Raw genomic sequence first — 15,328 nt, forward strand, 5'->3', positions numbered from 1 at the left:
CGTACCTGATCTCGCCAAACCGTCGTCTCCTTCCCCACAATGAAGTCCGTCCGCTATGGTCGCCATCACCATGGCAATGAGGCGTCTGCTGAATGGACACACACGCGAACGCAGTCTAACGCAAACAATGTCTGTCGCCATTTTTCTTTCGACTGTGTCACCCACGTGGTGTTACCTAAAGCCCCTTCATGTTTCAAAAGTAGCGCAAATTGCGTCGATGCTCGAGGCACGTGCTACGTGCAGCCCTTGGGAAGATCATGGCGGCACAGCGCAGCACTGAGCTTGATTTCAGACGCCATGGTCTTCCCAGAGGTGGCGCGCGGCACGCCATCTCGAGTATTTCCACAACAATGAATGGCGCCACTTTTCTCAGGATAAAGGGGCTTCAGTGTTACCTGGTTCGCCTAGTGCCTCGAGCCAGACAACAAGAAAGGAGGAAGGAATAGACCGGAACAAACTAGGTACATACCCAGACGACACACATTTGTCCAAAGGATGCCCAAAGGACGTCACCTTCAGGATGAGAAGGGTGTCCCTGGGAGCTCCCGCAAATTTCCCAAAAGCATCCCAAATGAGACTCTAATGAATGGGACTAGAAGCTCCCATAGACATCCTGCCGACATCCCGCAGGTCCTTTTTGGGATGGCAGTTGGACTCACTAGGGACACCAAATCCTGCCTGGGATCTAGAGGGGACATTGCATTTTTTTAGCTTGCTATACCGGGTATTCATAGGAAGTATTTTCCTCGCCACAAAAATAAACTATGCATCGCAGGACGCTCGGTTTTCGAGTAAATGTAGCACTACCGGTTGGAACCAGACGCCAAAGATTAAAGGCTTACTGTTATCTGGTTCGATATATATATATGCAAATCTTTTAAATATTGAAAAAAACAATTATGGCTTTCTTCAGTAGGAGGTGCTATTCATCTGTAAATTAAAAGGTCCTGTTAACTGCAAATTCCTCGTTGAAAGCTTCGAAACATTGTCTAAAATTTTTGGATCAAGTAACGGTAGGCACTGATATTGACATCCGGTCCCAGTCACTAGTACTACATTTGGGCAAGCTGAATGGAATAAGCTTATTTCTGTGGCGAGAAAAACAGTTCTCACTTCTCATGAACATCCAGTACTTTCATAAGTTGAGCATAATGAATGCGTGCTTTAGGCACCTTCCATCACGGCAATTGATGCAACCCATGCGGAGAACAAGTTGTCTGCTTCTTGCGCAGGAGTTGCAGTGACATCAGAAAGACGCCGAGCTCCAATTGGCTCCGATGGAAGGATCGTGGGTAGACCTCAAAGCAAGCCGCCTTGAGGTCTACCCCCTATTCTTCATTCAGAACCAATCGGAGCTCGGCGTTCTGGCTTCACCACAAATCCTGCAAAAGAAGCCAACGAACTTGTGCTCTGCAAATAGTTCGCAGTGGTCATGAAAGCTGTCTGAAGTGCACTTACTCAATTTCACCCACTAATGTTCCAAAAAATGTTTTAAAACGAAGTATCTATCAAATTTGAGATGCAAACTTCTCAAGCAGTCATGCCAATCAAAGATGTTGGTATGCAAAGGTAAGGCAGCTTTTAAATTTTATTGTAAGAACACTAACACTGGATCATAAAATCGTGTTACAAACATACTTTAGCTTTTACAAGAAAATAGTCTGCTTTCACAAGAAAAAGAGACTAGATGTAAGTGGTTTCATGATGGTTTATCCAAGAAGCCTTAAGCAACTGTTGATAAAAATAAAATAGTCTGATAACAAAGATATAAATGACTCGTTAGTGACTTAACAAAGCTTATAGAAAAAGGTTGAAGCAACTGTTCATAAAAATAAAACCACCTCTTTAGAGAACTAAAAAAAAATTCCAGACTGCAACTGTTCATAAAAATAAAGTAGTCTGTTTTACAAAACAAATAAATTATTGACTAGTTGGAACCTGAACGAGGCTTAAGGAACTGTTCATTAAAATAACAGCACATCTTCACTTGGAAAGAAAACAATTCCAGATTTCAGTCATCCTCATCTTCCTCTGGGTGTGCCATCTGTGCAGCTCCCCTACAAAGCAAGTAGAACACATCTATGAGCATACATATTCACTAAGTTGTGCTAGCTCTTCCACGTGGAAACAATCATGGCTTCAGAAACCCTGCACCACGAGACGAGTTTAAAATTATGCTGAACCCAAACTTGAGCTGTGAGTATATGTAGTAGCAAAGTGCTTGTGTGTTCCCTAAATTATGCTATTTGAATAAAAAAAGTGCAGAAAGAATAAAATTGTGAACACAAGATTTGCATTGTGAGCATTTATAAAAACTATCTTCATGATGTCACAGCTTTCCTAACCTCCACTACTCTGCAGCCAAGGCACAAGGAGTTCTGCTAAGCCAGGGGGAGGAGTGAAGGTTAATTCGAGTGCAATACGTTAATGTCAGGAAGCAGGAGGGATTCAGTCTTCCACTATGCAGTAGAAGCACCAGTCGTTGACTGGTGCTTCTACTGCATAGTTAAGGGAAATCTCAATTTGGGTTCAGCATCCCTTTAACGTAGACAGAAGTGACTTGATATCTCAATGTTAAGCATTTTTTTTACACTGCAGATGAATAACAACTGCAGTGTTGACATTTTGGCAAATTTACAATGTTTCGTTCTTTGTAAAATGTTTGCAACTGCTGTATTAAAGTTCTACAGTACTGATATTACTTGCCTATCAGCCTTCACATGCAGCCTAATCGTATGCCTGCTTACCTTTTCTGGCAGTTGTCCAGGCGCTCTTTGGCATGGCGCAGCCATGTCATTGTTGTTTTCTCAATATCTTTAAGAGTGACTTCTGCTTCTTTCTTGTTTTGTTGTTCTGTTAAGCCACCTGTAAGATATATATTTTATATAAGGCAATTTAAGTAAAATAGTAGAAGTGACATTTGTCTAGGAAGCATTGGCTGCTTAAAGGTGCAAGCTACTGCTCAGTACAGCAAGTATATTCAGGTGTCCAAAATGGTGTGCCCTACAAAAATGAAACGAACTGCACGATGCTAGAAAGCATCTTGTGAGAGTTCCAGTAATTTATAATTAAGCAGAAATAATTCCTTACTTAAGAGTAATTAGCTAACTTATTAAGAAACTGGCAAATTGCTAGGAAATTGTGAAGCGGTTATGTGAAATGTTTCGCTGGCTCTTGCTTGGGCTGAATGGCTTAGTGCTGAAGTTAAGGACTCATTTCTTTTTCGCTTTAGTTAGCCTTCTCGCAAGCTTTCCGTGCATCTCCTGCAAGCATTGCAATGTCGGATGGAAGCACACTCGGCTTACGTTGCTGCCATGGGTTCAAGCCCAGGCGGCGACCGTCCCTTTAACTCTGAAACGCCCTGTCCTCCTCTGCACCGGCTACACCACGTCTAGCCGGTTGACCACGTGATTATCCAATCAGCGTCAAGCTTTCCTCATCTCCACCAGCTATACCATGCGACTTGTCCCGACCAATCAGCTTCGAGCTTGCGGTTACACAGTATACCGCATGTTAAGAGTGTAGAACCAGAGAACGTTTCACATTAATACTTATTTGAGAACCGAGGTGTCAGTGTGAAACTTGCAAAGTGCATTAAGAAGCATTGGAATTACATGACTGCAATGTGATACAGTTCACATACTTTATTTTACTGACCTGTAAAATATTACAAAATACCACGGCAATGTGCCCCCTTAATCATGGACTCTTCTAAAATCTTGCGGCATTTCTTTACATATAAACAGAAGCATGCATATGCATCATGGTGCAAATATTTCAAGGTGCTTTAAAACTTTCCAATTGACATTTCAGCTCCTAAGTAAATATTTAAAAAGTTATCTAATTAGCCTCAACTAATTAATTTGGCTTACTTAAAAAAAATATGACAAATTGCTGAGCAACTGTGTTGCGTACGTGAAACGTATGAGACACAATTCTTCAAAGTTCAAAGGTTGCTGCATTATAAAACGCTTCATACTCAAACACTGCAACTCTAGCCAGATGCTTGCTAATAACAGACAGTATGCTTAACTTGCATAGAGCACTCAACTTTTTTTTTTTAATTTAAGCGAATTATTTGTGACATGCGGCATACGATCTTACCATTTATCGCCTGGAAAAACATTCATAGGTTTGACGCAGCACTAAATATGAATATATGACACGACTAGAAAAGGGTGCTTTAGGTTTGCTCAGATGTGACGCTTTCTCTTGTGCATGTTTTCCTTTCCCACATTACATCCCCATAGAGCATTAGTAAAACATGAAGTGCCTTCCAGTGGCATTAAGAGCTATCATGGAAAAGGGCTTATACAGCTCCCACACTTTTGCATTCTCCTCCTTTGGGAATGCAGCATGACCAACAGTGTCATGGGATGGAAACAGCGAGAGGGACTGAGGGCACACACACGACGTTCCTGAAAATACTTCCACTCCTCGCATGCCTTTTGGGATTTTTGAAAATGGTCCATTACATAAAATTGAATAAAGTAAATTCAATTATCTGCCTTATTCAATGCTTCGTAAACCAAATTTATAGTCAGTTTAACTGATATGAAGCTCGGTACCAGGAGCTGTGTGTTAGTGACTTAGCACTCTTGATTTAGAAGGACAGTAAGGTATTAGTACGACATCACCTATACTGTACCTTAAAAACAAAGCTGTACAATTAATATTATTTCTACAAAATATCATGAGCCCTTTGAAGTGCTTACCACACATCAGCTGACAGAACTGCAGGTCACAGAATCTCCTCTTGTCTTTTGTACCATACCAAGTGAAGGCCACTCCTATGTCGTAAGTCAGAAGCTTCTTAAGTATTCGGGAAGTTTTTTCCTTTGCATCGTCCCCGCCAATTATTTTGATGTACCTTTTCTGGAATAGAACATCAGACAGTCGGGCCTGAATAAGAGAGGAATACCAGGGTCTTCAGTGGTGCAAAAATTAACTCAGCATTGCAGGAAGGTGAAACTCTGCCCGAATGTGACGCTAGCTGTGCTGACAAAATGAGAAAGTTTGAGAACATGGCATTACCTAAATCAAAAGATACGGGAAAGAAACACTTCTTGACAAGCGCATGTACACTCGGCCTTTTTTCAAAAAAGATAAGTTATTTTGGCCCCTGTGGAGCTTATTTTGGTGAGAGGGCTTATAAAAAGGAAACAAAAGAAGGGTTTCTTTCGTTGTGGTACGCTTAGTGGGCGTCACTCAAAAAGAAATTTGTTTTTTTTTCTCAATTTCTTTTGATCCAGGTAATATCACATTCTCAAACATTCGAATTCTATCAGCACCGCTAGCGTCACACTGTGGCGGAGTCTCAACTTCCTGCAATGCATAGCTATTTTTTGCGTCGCTGAAGGCCCTAGTTTTTTTCTCCCCAAATTGGGCCCGGTATATGTTTTGTCCTTAAAGGGGTACCCCGGCCATTTTTTGAGCTACTCAAACAAATTGCATTTTCTGACTACCAGGACTTTAGTGTTCACGGTACGCTATTTATTTTTTTGAAGTTGATAAATAGCAATCGACAAAACCGTAAACGAAGATGATGCCGAAACCAACATTCAAATTTCCGCGCGCTCTCCAGTGGTGTGACGTCACAAATGGTACAGAGCTTTAAGTCGCGCAGGTAGTCTTAAACTGAGCATTTCAAGTGTTTTTTGCACGTTCCTTAGTGAATCAGCTACCAAGCATTCTTTTCCCACCATCAAATGTCTTGTAACCAGTTGGGAAAATGGCTTACTGCCCACTTTGTACCATTTCTGTCGTCACACTTCAATGTTGCCAGTAGGGGCCCCCGGTTTGAGAAACACGATGAAAACGAAATTATAAAATTCAATAACTTTGCAAAATCATCTTTTCACACAATACTTGGGGAGCTGGTACAGCCGTGTCTATCGGTGTGTTGAGCCATTTTTGAGGCAAATCAGAGACCACGAAAATAATGCCGGAATACCCCTTTAAAGGAACAGTGACAACCCCCAATTTTGTTTTTGTTTTTTTTTACTTTTTTGCCAGGCGGTTTATTATGGTGTCAGATCAATATTTTGCTAGTGTCACATCTATTTTTAATAAAGTAAAAAAACGCAACTGCTCGAAACCGAAACTGGACTGGGCAGGAAGAAATATAGAGGAGGGGATAGGTGGCAGAAGTCACGTAGCTGTGATACTTTTTTTCTCCCAAACGCATTTGCAGCTTTTTAGAAGCCACAAAAAACGGGTATCATATTTATTTTCTATTTTAAATGTTGTGTGCGTGCCTTCAATGACCTAGGACTTCGATTATATTTTGTGGTTCTGTCTAAACCATGAAAAAACGGCACATGGCCACGGAGAAGAGAGTGAGCGTGACTGAAACTAGCCAGTTCTCGATCGGCTGTTTTCGGTCGGAAAGAAAACGAATTCCGAGCCGCGAGTTGTTTTCTGGGTAGTTGGGCTCTCACGTGTAATGTGCAAATAAAAATATTGGCGAGCCTAAATACCCCGTCAGTTTTATCAAAGAAATTAAAAACAAATTTCATCTCACCAGTTGCAGCTTCTTTTCATCACTTGCAGCCAGGACTTTTTCGTAAGCCAAGAATTCCTCCAAATCCTTCAAAGGAGCAACAACAAGAGGTTCGGTCGGTGCAGGCAGCACACTGTCGAGCATGTTGGCAAGGAGTGCCAGTTGTTCTGATTGCTGTTGTTGTCTCTGCTTGAGTGTATGCAACATCCTCAGCACCTGCGTCATGAAATCTAAAAAGAGTATGGCATACAAATGGCATACAAAAGGCTTGAAACAAGGCCCCAGGGAAGATTGAAGGTCTCACTTCTAAAAAAATAGAAGTATTTATTACCTGTCCATTGTGGGCCCGAAATTGCCCCTGGTGGCATATGAGCAGTAATATCACGCGGCCGCCCTGCGCTGGGAACAGGGCCTGACAGAGAAATGATACACAACTCCATTTAAGATACATAGTGAGCTATAAAAGTATTTAAAACCATGGAAAAACAGCGCTAGAAATACGAGGACTAAGACAAGGGGAAACAAGAGAAGGCGATCCTACCAAAATATACAGTTGAGAGTGCCTCGTTTACCCTCATCTTAGTCCTTGTATTTTCCGGCGGTGTTTCTATTGCTATGAACCAACAGGCGCAAATCACCACTTTACTGTAGTTTTCAAACAGTGGAATTCATACCCCCTAAAGTACGCAGGTGTGCTACAAACTTCTGGCAATGACCACTGATAAAGAAACTTAACGAGCAAGTGTATCCCAACTTTAATGCCAACTTTGGTGGGAAGAAATTTGGGGAAGCACAACGCTAACTCACCCACTTTTTCAAGTGAAAGCTTAGAAGTAAAACATCGACATGATCAGTAGCATGCACTCAGAATGCACTTTAGGTTCCCCATCTTGCCAGTATTAATATAGCTAAGTATGGGAAGAAACATACCATGCTAGCAGATAAAGAACGTTGTCGTCTGTGATCGTCCTTTTCTTTTTATTCTTTCAGTTAATTTTTCTGCATTTAAACTCAGTGTAATGTACACTGCACATAATATGGTGCCTGGTCAAATAAGCAATAGAAAATAAACATGGTCAAATGAACAAGTTGCTACAGAGACGATGTGGTCTGAAAATGCACTTCAATAAAATGCCAGAACATCACAAATATGCTAGCAGAAGGAGAACATATTTTCAGTTACCATGCACATGCTGATTGAGGGCCTCGGGAGACATTGCTGAGCACCTCCCGAGTGAGGATTCTACCTCGTGATGGGAAGGGCGGCTCCCTATTGCAGAGAAGCATGTGAAATTTCAGCACAACGCAGAAAACTCTTATCGTCCGATGGGTTCTAGCTAGAACACTCTCTCTTCAGACAAAGTGACTCGACATCACTGAAGGAACCATATTAGCAGAAAGACAGTAAATAATGAATTACCATGTGCCTGCTGGGTAGAGTGCCTAGGGGAGAGTGAACGCCTCCACGGAAGTTCCTCAAACTCACGAGAAACTGAACGGCTGCCTGAGAAAAAACAGCATGCCTCCAATTCAATTTAACCATGTTACTAGATGACCTGCACATTGCTAACACTCCTTAGGGTGTGGGAGATGTTCACTTGTCCTGCATGACGTACATATTTGAAAGTTTTTTCAAACCTCTATAACTCTGCCACAGATATTCGTTCACATCATTTATATGTGAAACTTGAAAGGTAAGGTGCCTAGTTACCATGGACCCCACTCCTGGACCGCTCCGGTGATTTGGACTGCCTTCCATACGAGGACTTGCGCTCCCGTGAGACAGGAGGGCTGCCTGCATAAAAATAAGTTGACATAATTGCTACAAAAGTAATGCAAGCTGGTAGAGTAAGCATTTTCAAAGGAGAACATGTGTGTTCAATTACCATGCACATGCTGACTGAGAGCCTCAGGAGACATTGCTGAGCACCTCCCGAGTGAGGATTCTACCTCGTGATGGGAAGGGCAGCTCCCTATTGCAGAGAAGCATGTGAAATTTCAGCACAATGCAGAAAACTCTTATGGTCCCATGGGTTCTAGCTAGAATACTCTGCTACTCTCTTCAGACAAAGTGACTCGACATCACTGCAGGAACCATATGAGCAGAAAGACAGTAAATAATGAATTACCATGTGCCTGCTGGGTAGAGTGCCTAGGGGAGAGTGAACGCCTCCACGGAAGTTCCTCAAACTCACGAGAAACTGAACGGCTGCCTGAGAAAAAACAGCATGCCTCCAATTCAATTTAACCATGTTACTAGAAGATCTACACACTGCTAACACTCCTTAGGGTGTGTGGGAGATGTTCAGTTATCCGGCAGGACATTTTATTTTACATATTTGAAATTTTTTCAATCCCCTATAACTCTGCCACAGATATTCATGCACATCATTTATATGTGAAACTTAAAAGGTGCCTAGTTACCATGGGCCCATCGGCTGGACCACTCCGGGGATTTGAGCTGCCTTCCATGCGAGGACTCGCGCTCCCGTGAGACAGGACGGCTGCCTGCATAAAAATAAAAAGTTGACATAATTGATACAAAAGTAATGCAAGCTGGTAGAGTAAGCATTTTCAAACAGCCCCAATAAATACCATTGGATGAATTAACAGAACAATCAGCATATAGTTACAACGCGAGGAAAACATGAAATGCCCACATTCTGCTACAAAGCTCAAAGCGAGCATATTAACTGTCTTCTAGTATATGGCTCAGAGTAAAGGTGTGTTAAAACTTAATTTCAGTGCCCATTTGCAATATTGAAGACAACTCCAAGATACATCAATAGGTCATTTAGCACAAGAACAGTATGCTTCGTTACCGTGCACACCCTGGCTAGACTGCTCGCATGATCTCGAAATCCTCCGAAGTGCCTGACCTTTGTTAGAGATGGGACGGCTCTCTGCAGAAATGATGTGAATAAACAGCATTTGAAAAGCAGTGCTAAGAGGAAAATAAAACTCTACCAAATCCGGATGGAAAATAAAAACATACTCATACAAAACCCCAGTTCAATGCAAAGTAAGACATAAAGAGAAATGTGATTGATGGTTTAATACCTTTCGCCTTCTGACGACCTGCCCCGTGTGACCTCGAATGCACCACAGCTTCATGTCCAGAAAAGATTAGGCGGCTGCCTGATTTTGGAAAAAAAGAATACTATAAGGAAACTTTTATCAGATAGAAGAAGTCTGCGAGACAACAAAGCTACTGCCGAAGCTCATCAGAAATAAACATGGAAGACCATTTTATAAGGAGAAGTTGAGCTTATTGCTTAACACTAAATTAATTAACCAAAAGATGACACATAAAGAAAGAGATAGACACATACAGGTCTTTCATGTACCTACATGTGTTTCTGCTTTCTAGAAATTATTCAACACTACTTTCTGAGAGTGTGACGAGTAGTCCCAGGCGATCATTTTTTACCGATACCAGATGATGTTTGCAACTGATAAGGAAACGATCATGTGGCTCTGATATTAGATGTCAGATATGGTTAAGGAGATGTACAGTACACTTCCTGTCCTGAGATGTATAAAGGATAAATAGCAACTGCCCAAAATATGATGGCAGTTGACAATAAGTCAGTCATCAGAACCAGCTCATATGAACTTCCCACGTGTTATGACCACTTGCAGCAACATAAAAGGCTCCTGAATATACAAAAACACTCCAGCTACATTCCAAATATTAAAAATGTTTTTTAGGGCTATTAAAACCCATTTCTACAGATCAATTTAAACTATTAAAATCAGTGACTGCAAGCTCTTATTGTAAACCTCTGATCTACTTCTGCATGACACGATAGACAGCAAAGTTATGAATATGAGCGCCATGCTCTGTAATGAGTATTGGTAGTGACAGCGCTTGTGCAAAAGGCATGCCTTGCAAAGCAATGAGCCGGTAAATGTAGCACTTGCTGCATCCAGTCAAACACCTGTCCAACCAAGTGTCTGGAACTGCAAAAGCACCTTGTTACACAGATCTCTTGATAGTAAACATCACCCTAGGCAAGATATTAAAACAACTGGGTAGAACCAGATTATCCTCTCTGTTAAACAGGTTATTTCATACTAGAGGCTTTCAACTGTACTCGAAACAGAGATGAATATTGTCGGCAGTTTTGCCTCTCCCAATGAGATAGGAGACTGTTGCCATCACAGACTTCCGTTAAAAATTTATTTTGGCTGTTTTATTTAAGTATGTTTTATTTTTATGAATAAACAGCTATAGCTAGCTTAAAATCTGGAGAGATATGTGTAATTAGTTCCATTAGCATCCCACAAAAAAAAATGAAAGGATTGAATTACTCTAAGAAAGGAAAATGTTCATAAAATAGAACGCAATGTCTTCAAACTACTCACTTTTCTTTGCTTGGTCAGATCTTTCTCCAAGGCAGGGTGGTGTGGGTGGTTTAGGAGGAATGTAGCCTTCTTGGATTTCAACTTCAGAATCGCTAGACACTAGCTTCCTAGTCTTTTTTCTTTTTCCACGCCCTAATTCTACGTCACTACGTAGGTCGGACGCCTCTTCAGCAATGGGAAGTTTCAGTCTTGCCTTCTCGTAACTGTCTGCAATAATCAACTCTTGATGTTATAAATCTCACAACAAGCATTTAGGGAAATAAGGTTATTCTACTTACCATACCATCCAAGAGAAGTGAACGGTAACTCCGTCCAGCCTAGCTCTGGTAGCTTGCCTTCCATGGTCAATGCTTTAAGTTTCTTGCTTGTTGTCTTATTGGGCCAAAAACAAACGGAGCCTTTCACCCAGTTTGCATGGACAACAGCGACAGAGTCATCCTTAAGAAAATGGAACACCCCAAACTTTTTGCCATCTGGTTGAAAAAAGAATGGAAATAACAGTCAACTAACGAGCACCACTTGAACCTATGAGAAAAAGAAATGAGATGGAGGGAAACATTACTGCAGATGAACCAGAGGAAAAATCGCATGTTTCCCTTTGAAAGGAATTCGAACACATTTCTGGACAATGCTCGAGAGTGGCCACGAGCTGGTGCCGGAGAGGTCAGAGGCAAGAACGATGCCGAGCATAGATGAAGCACAGGGGTAAGTATACAGGTCAGCTGTTTCCCTGAACTGCTTGCCAATCACTTGTGCCTGGCCAGACGCTGAGCAAAAAGCAAAGTTTTGAATTCTAATGATGGTTCCATCAGCTAAGATGCAAGTGTTGTCATTCATGCGTGTCCTGAGGCAGAATTTGTGGGGGAGATTGACAGCTTTGTACTGAGGGTTAACACAGTCAGGAGGCAGTGGCCCATTATCATGTGGGAGGAAAAAATGCCTTTCACTGTTGAGATCCTTTGGTGTTGAAACACCTCGGCGCTCCATGACACGGTTGTGCAGCTGCTCTAACGGCTTCTCGGGCTTCCTCTGGAGATCTTTCAGTGATCCCATAAAATTTTCAAAAGGGAATGCACTCCATGATTGCAATGGCCCATGAACTCTCACATCATTGGCCAAGTGGATGAGATTGTGCACATTATGTGATACTCCATCCTTCCCATACAGAAACATGTATGTTTCGACAAAATGGACCAGCAACTTTTCAGCGTAGTCCACGAACTCCCGGCAGTACCTAGGACTGCTGAGAATTGTGATTGCAGAGTGCAGAACCATGAAGTTAAAAAAGTATGGCTCAGGAACCCTTGCGCAAAGCACAACTGGGCCTGTGTACAGCACGAGCAGTCGAAACTCCGTTGCCTTCCAGCGGTCCAAGTCTAGAAGACTTCTGGGCTTTCGAGCAAAGTCTGAGCAGATATGGCACTGAATTTCAAGGTTAGCCAAAGAAATTGCATCTCGTACTGCTGTTCCCAGGCGATACCTGTTGCTTCCCTTAAGCCATAATCTCAGTAGCTTGTGGACGACACCTAAGCACACAAGATGCATAAAGTCCAGAGGAACTTGCATGACCAAATCAATGGGAAGCTTTTTCAGCTCTGTTCCCTTGACATGATGTTCTTCTTGAGCACAATCTCGAAAACTTTTATCTGTTCTGAGCTTTGCATCAAGCTGGGGAAAGCACATCCTGCCGTTGATGAATTCCCCCTCCGTCTCACACTTGGTGCAGCTAAAATAGCCATTGTGTCCTTTGATGCCAAGGACATACGATTTTGCAGGAGCGTCACAGACCAATCCTGCGAGCTCTACTCGTAGATGTTTTCCCTGCAGCACAACACCTTCGCTTAGTACTTGGTTGATATCTAACACAGCAGGCCGAAGGAAAGCCTCTGAACACACTGCTTTGGACTTTCCGTAGTACACACCAATAGGGAAGACATCGCATTTCCCCCAGTTCTTCACCTGGCACAGGATGGGCCAAAACTGGTCACGTGTGCTTTTCGTAAGGGGCAGGCCATCAATGTTAACATTGATGGTAATGATGTCTGGTATGTCACGTGCATGCTTCAGAGTGTCTTCCAACCCTGCTTCCAAGCCGAAGTGGCAGTACTTTCCTGTTCCCATGACCACTACAACTGCCTTCCTAGGTGTTTTAAGAAGCGACCTTGCACTCCCAGGGAGAGAAGCGAAGCAAGAATGCGAGCGCAAAATTTTGAGCAGCTCGTTAAGGGAGCGATGAGACACAGCTGTGTCAATGGCCCAGCCTCTGACTTGCTGCTCAATCGGCCCACGTGCATTGACCACGTAGCCTTGATGCTCGGAAGTGCCTGAACCATCGTGGCGCACAGATGCAGCCACCTGATAATCGGAATGTAGGTCCTCAATTGCGTTCTGTGAACTCGCATACCCATCTAATGAGTGATCTTGCTCTGGCGGAAATCCGCTGGGTATATAATCCTCCCTGGCTTCGGGAACTTCCCGTTCCGCTTCTTGTGCCATATAAATGTTTTGGTCTCCTTCCACGACTACGTCACCAACATCACCCAACAAAATACCGCACAAGTCTACGCGAGCTGCTTTACTAGCGCGTTTATAAAACGTGGCTTTTGGACGCTTATGCATTTTAAAACAGGCGCGTAGTTCACACGTTCAAGGAGTTGCCGCCATCAATTGAAGTTGGACGTATGATAGTCCTAACACAAGCGCTCCTAAAGCGGAAACATTCTATTTGATAGGATTGAAAATAAGCTTCGCACTGCACGGAAATGATTGAACATAAACGATTACCTTCCATTTCCATGTCGCTGCTCCTCTTGATAGCAAACCCGTTGTAGTACCTACAAGGCCTCCCTAAAAAAAACTCCGCGAAACAGCTATAAAAAAAAAAGAGGGAAAAGTTCCGATTGGATTGGATTGGATCGTGGCTTTCGAACCGAATGACTTGTGGTGGCTATCGACAAGGTTGCCAGGATTCCAAGCCCCTCAATTCAGTTTATATAAATACAAATTTCGTAAACACACACACACACACACATATATATATATATATATATATATATTTTTTTTTTTTTTTTAATATTGTATAAATTTTTTTTTTCTTTATATCGTTGCAGGGTCTTGTCGCCCCTTTACTTTCTTTTTCTTTTGAGGAACGGGGAGGAGAGCGTGGGAGGGAGAGGGAAGGATAATTCTCCTCCCCCCTTTCCAAGAGCGGTGCGTCGGCGCAACGTTGGTCGGCGCGTCTCAGCTCGGATGCGCGTGGAGCGAAAACGATCGTGCTGCAGAACCCTGGATTCAGTCGTCCAAGACCAATTTCGATCTCGATGAGCCTGGATGAGCTTCGAACGCGTCGCCAAACTCTGGCAAAATGAGGTCTAAGATGGCTTCTTTTGTGTCAAAGTTAATTTCTATATCAAGATGCCTTTTCAAAGTATACCTACCGGTAAAGCAAATAAAAAGTCAGTCTCATCCCCCAATCGTCCCGTTGAGGTAGATTTCAGGATTGTCCACATTATGTTGTCCCAAATATATCCTAGGGATAACTGCAATGGGATATGGGACGTGAAGACCACATAGGGACTTTTTTGGGACATCCCAGGGATTTTGTGTGTTGTCTGGGTAGTTTTTTAGTTATGCAAGTATGGACTTGTTTATTGGTACCATTGAAAACCAACTTATTTGTCAATCTATGAATTGATACGTTTTTTTTAAGAAAGACACGCAACTTTTGTTTATGTTTACTCTCGGTTATCTTAAATTGTATATTTATGTTGTGTTTCTCTTGTAGCCCAATAATGCTAAAATCCCTACGGAGGTTGGCAGTATTCTGAAATAAAATATTAGAAATAAACCCCCAGCACTGCGGGTCGTGCAAGCCATGTTCAGTTCGCAGCAGGTTCGCTCGCAGGAGGCCGTCAGGGACGCCGTGACCCTGGTCTCTCCAGCCGCCGACGCCCACCTCCTGTCCGTCGAAGTGAGCACGGTCATGCGCAGCCTCTCCCAAGCTGTCTCACCCGCTGGCCGAACTCCCTTCCGGGCGCCCTGGGAACCCACGCCTCTGACCGATCTCCACGCGGGACCCAGGGCCCTCCTGAAGGCGGTCAATCCGTCGGCCACCGGCGTGCTACTCTTGCTGGACCTGGCCAAGATCGACGAACTGGTCGCAGCCGACCCGACCAGGACCATGCTCTACCTGGGCTTCCGAGCCGTCCTCTGGGCCTCGCCCTTTTTGTCCGGAACGCCGGATTCTCTACAACGAGCGTACGCGGCCGCCCTGCAACCGCCTCTGGTGGACCGGACACGGCTGTGTCCGCGGGCCGTGGGCAACGCGGTGCCCCTGTTGTTCTTGCGCGCCCTGTACAACGTCCTAGGACCAATGACGCTGGCTCGGAGTTGGTCCGAGCAACTAGAGGACCATTTCCTGCGCAGCCTGCCCCGGCTTTTGGCCGTGGGCTCGCACGG

General features: G+C 43.3%; 2 protein-coding genes across 2 annotated transcripts; both read right to left on the reverse strand.

The window, feature by feature from the left end:
• Nucleotides 1-1,690: 1,690 nt before the first annotated feature.
• Nucleotides 1,691-9,533, reverse strand: LOC120836251. The gene is made up of 12 exons (XM_040223371.3): nt 9,325-9,533; nt 8,927-9,010; nt 8,632-8,715; nt 8,389-8,475; nt 8,214-8,297; nt 7,923-8,006; nt 7,686-7,772; nt 6,834-6,914; nt 6,524-6,732; nt 4,716-4,875; nt 2,748-2,865; nt 1,691-2,057 (listed from the first exon to the last, which is right to left on the reverse strand). Exons 1-12 carry the CDS (start codon nt 9,431-9,433, stop codon nt 2,012-2,014), a joined length of 1,233 nt encoding a protein of 410 aa, XP_040079305.1. The 5' UTR covers nt 9,434-9,533; the 3' UTR covers nt 1,691-2,011.
• A 1,305-nt stretch (nt 9,534-10,838) lies between these two features.
• On the reverse strand, nt 10,839-13,870 carry LOC115330167. Its single transcript, XM_040223372.3, has 3 exons — nt 13,655-13,870; nt 11,149-11,343; nt 10,839-11,077 (listed from the first exon to the last, which is right to left on the reverse strand). Exons 1-3 carry the CDS (start codon nt 13,665-13,667, stop codon nt 10,863-10,865), a joined length of 423 nt encoding a protein of 140 aa, XP_040079306.1. The 5' UTR covers nt 13,668-13,870; the 3' UTR covers nt 10,839-10,862.
• Nucleotides 13,871-15,328: the final 1,458 nt, after the last annotated feature.

The sequence above is a fragment of the Ixodes scapularis genome, unplaced genomic scaffold (assembly GCF_016920785.2).
Source record: "Ixodes scapularis isolate PalLabHiFi unplaced genomic scaffold, ASM1692078v2 PGA_scaffold2__306_contigs__length_199485367, whole genome shotgun sequence".
Classification (NCBI taxonomy): domain Eukaryota; kingdom Metazoa; phylum Arthropoda; class Arachnida; order Ixodida; family Ixodidae; genus Ixodes; species Ixodes scapularis.

Excerpts from the sequence above, each read along its gene's own strand:
- LOC120836251 (XM_040223371.3), bottom strand. The coding sequence starts at position 9,433 with ATGCTGTTTATTCACATCATTTCTGCAGAGAGCCGTCCCATCTCTAAC. Across the intron at positions 8,007-8,213 it reads GTCCAGGAGTGGGGTCCATG|GCAGCCGTTCAGTTTCTCGT; the intron begins GTAACTAGGCAC and ends GTTTTTTCTCAG. Across the intron at positions 6,915-7,685 it reads CCTCAATCAGCATGTGCATG|GCCCTGTTCCCAGCGCAGGG; the intron begins GTAACTGAAAAT and ends TTTCTCTGTCAG.
- LOC115330167 (XM_040223372.3), bottom strand. Across the intron at positions 11,078-11,148 it reads CACTTCTCTTGGATGGTATG|ACAGTTACGAGAAGGCAAGA; the intron begins GTAAGTAGAATA and ends TGATTATTGCAG.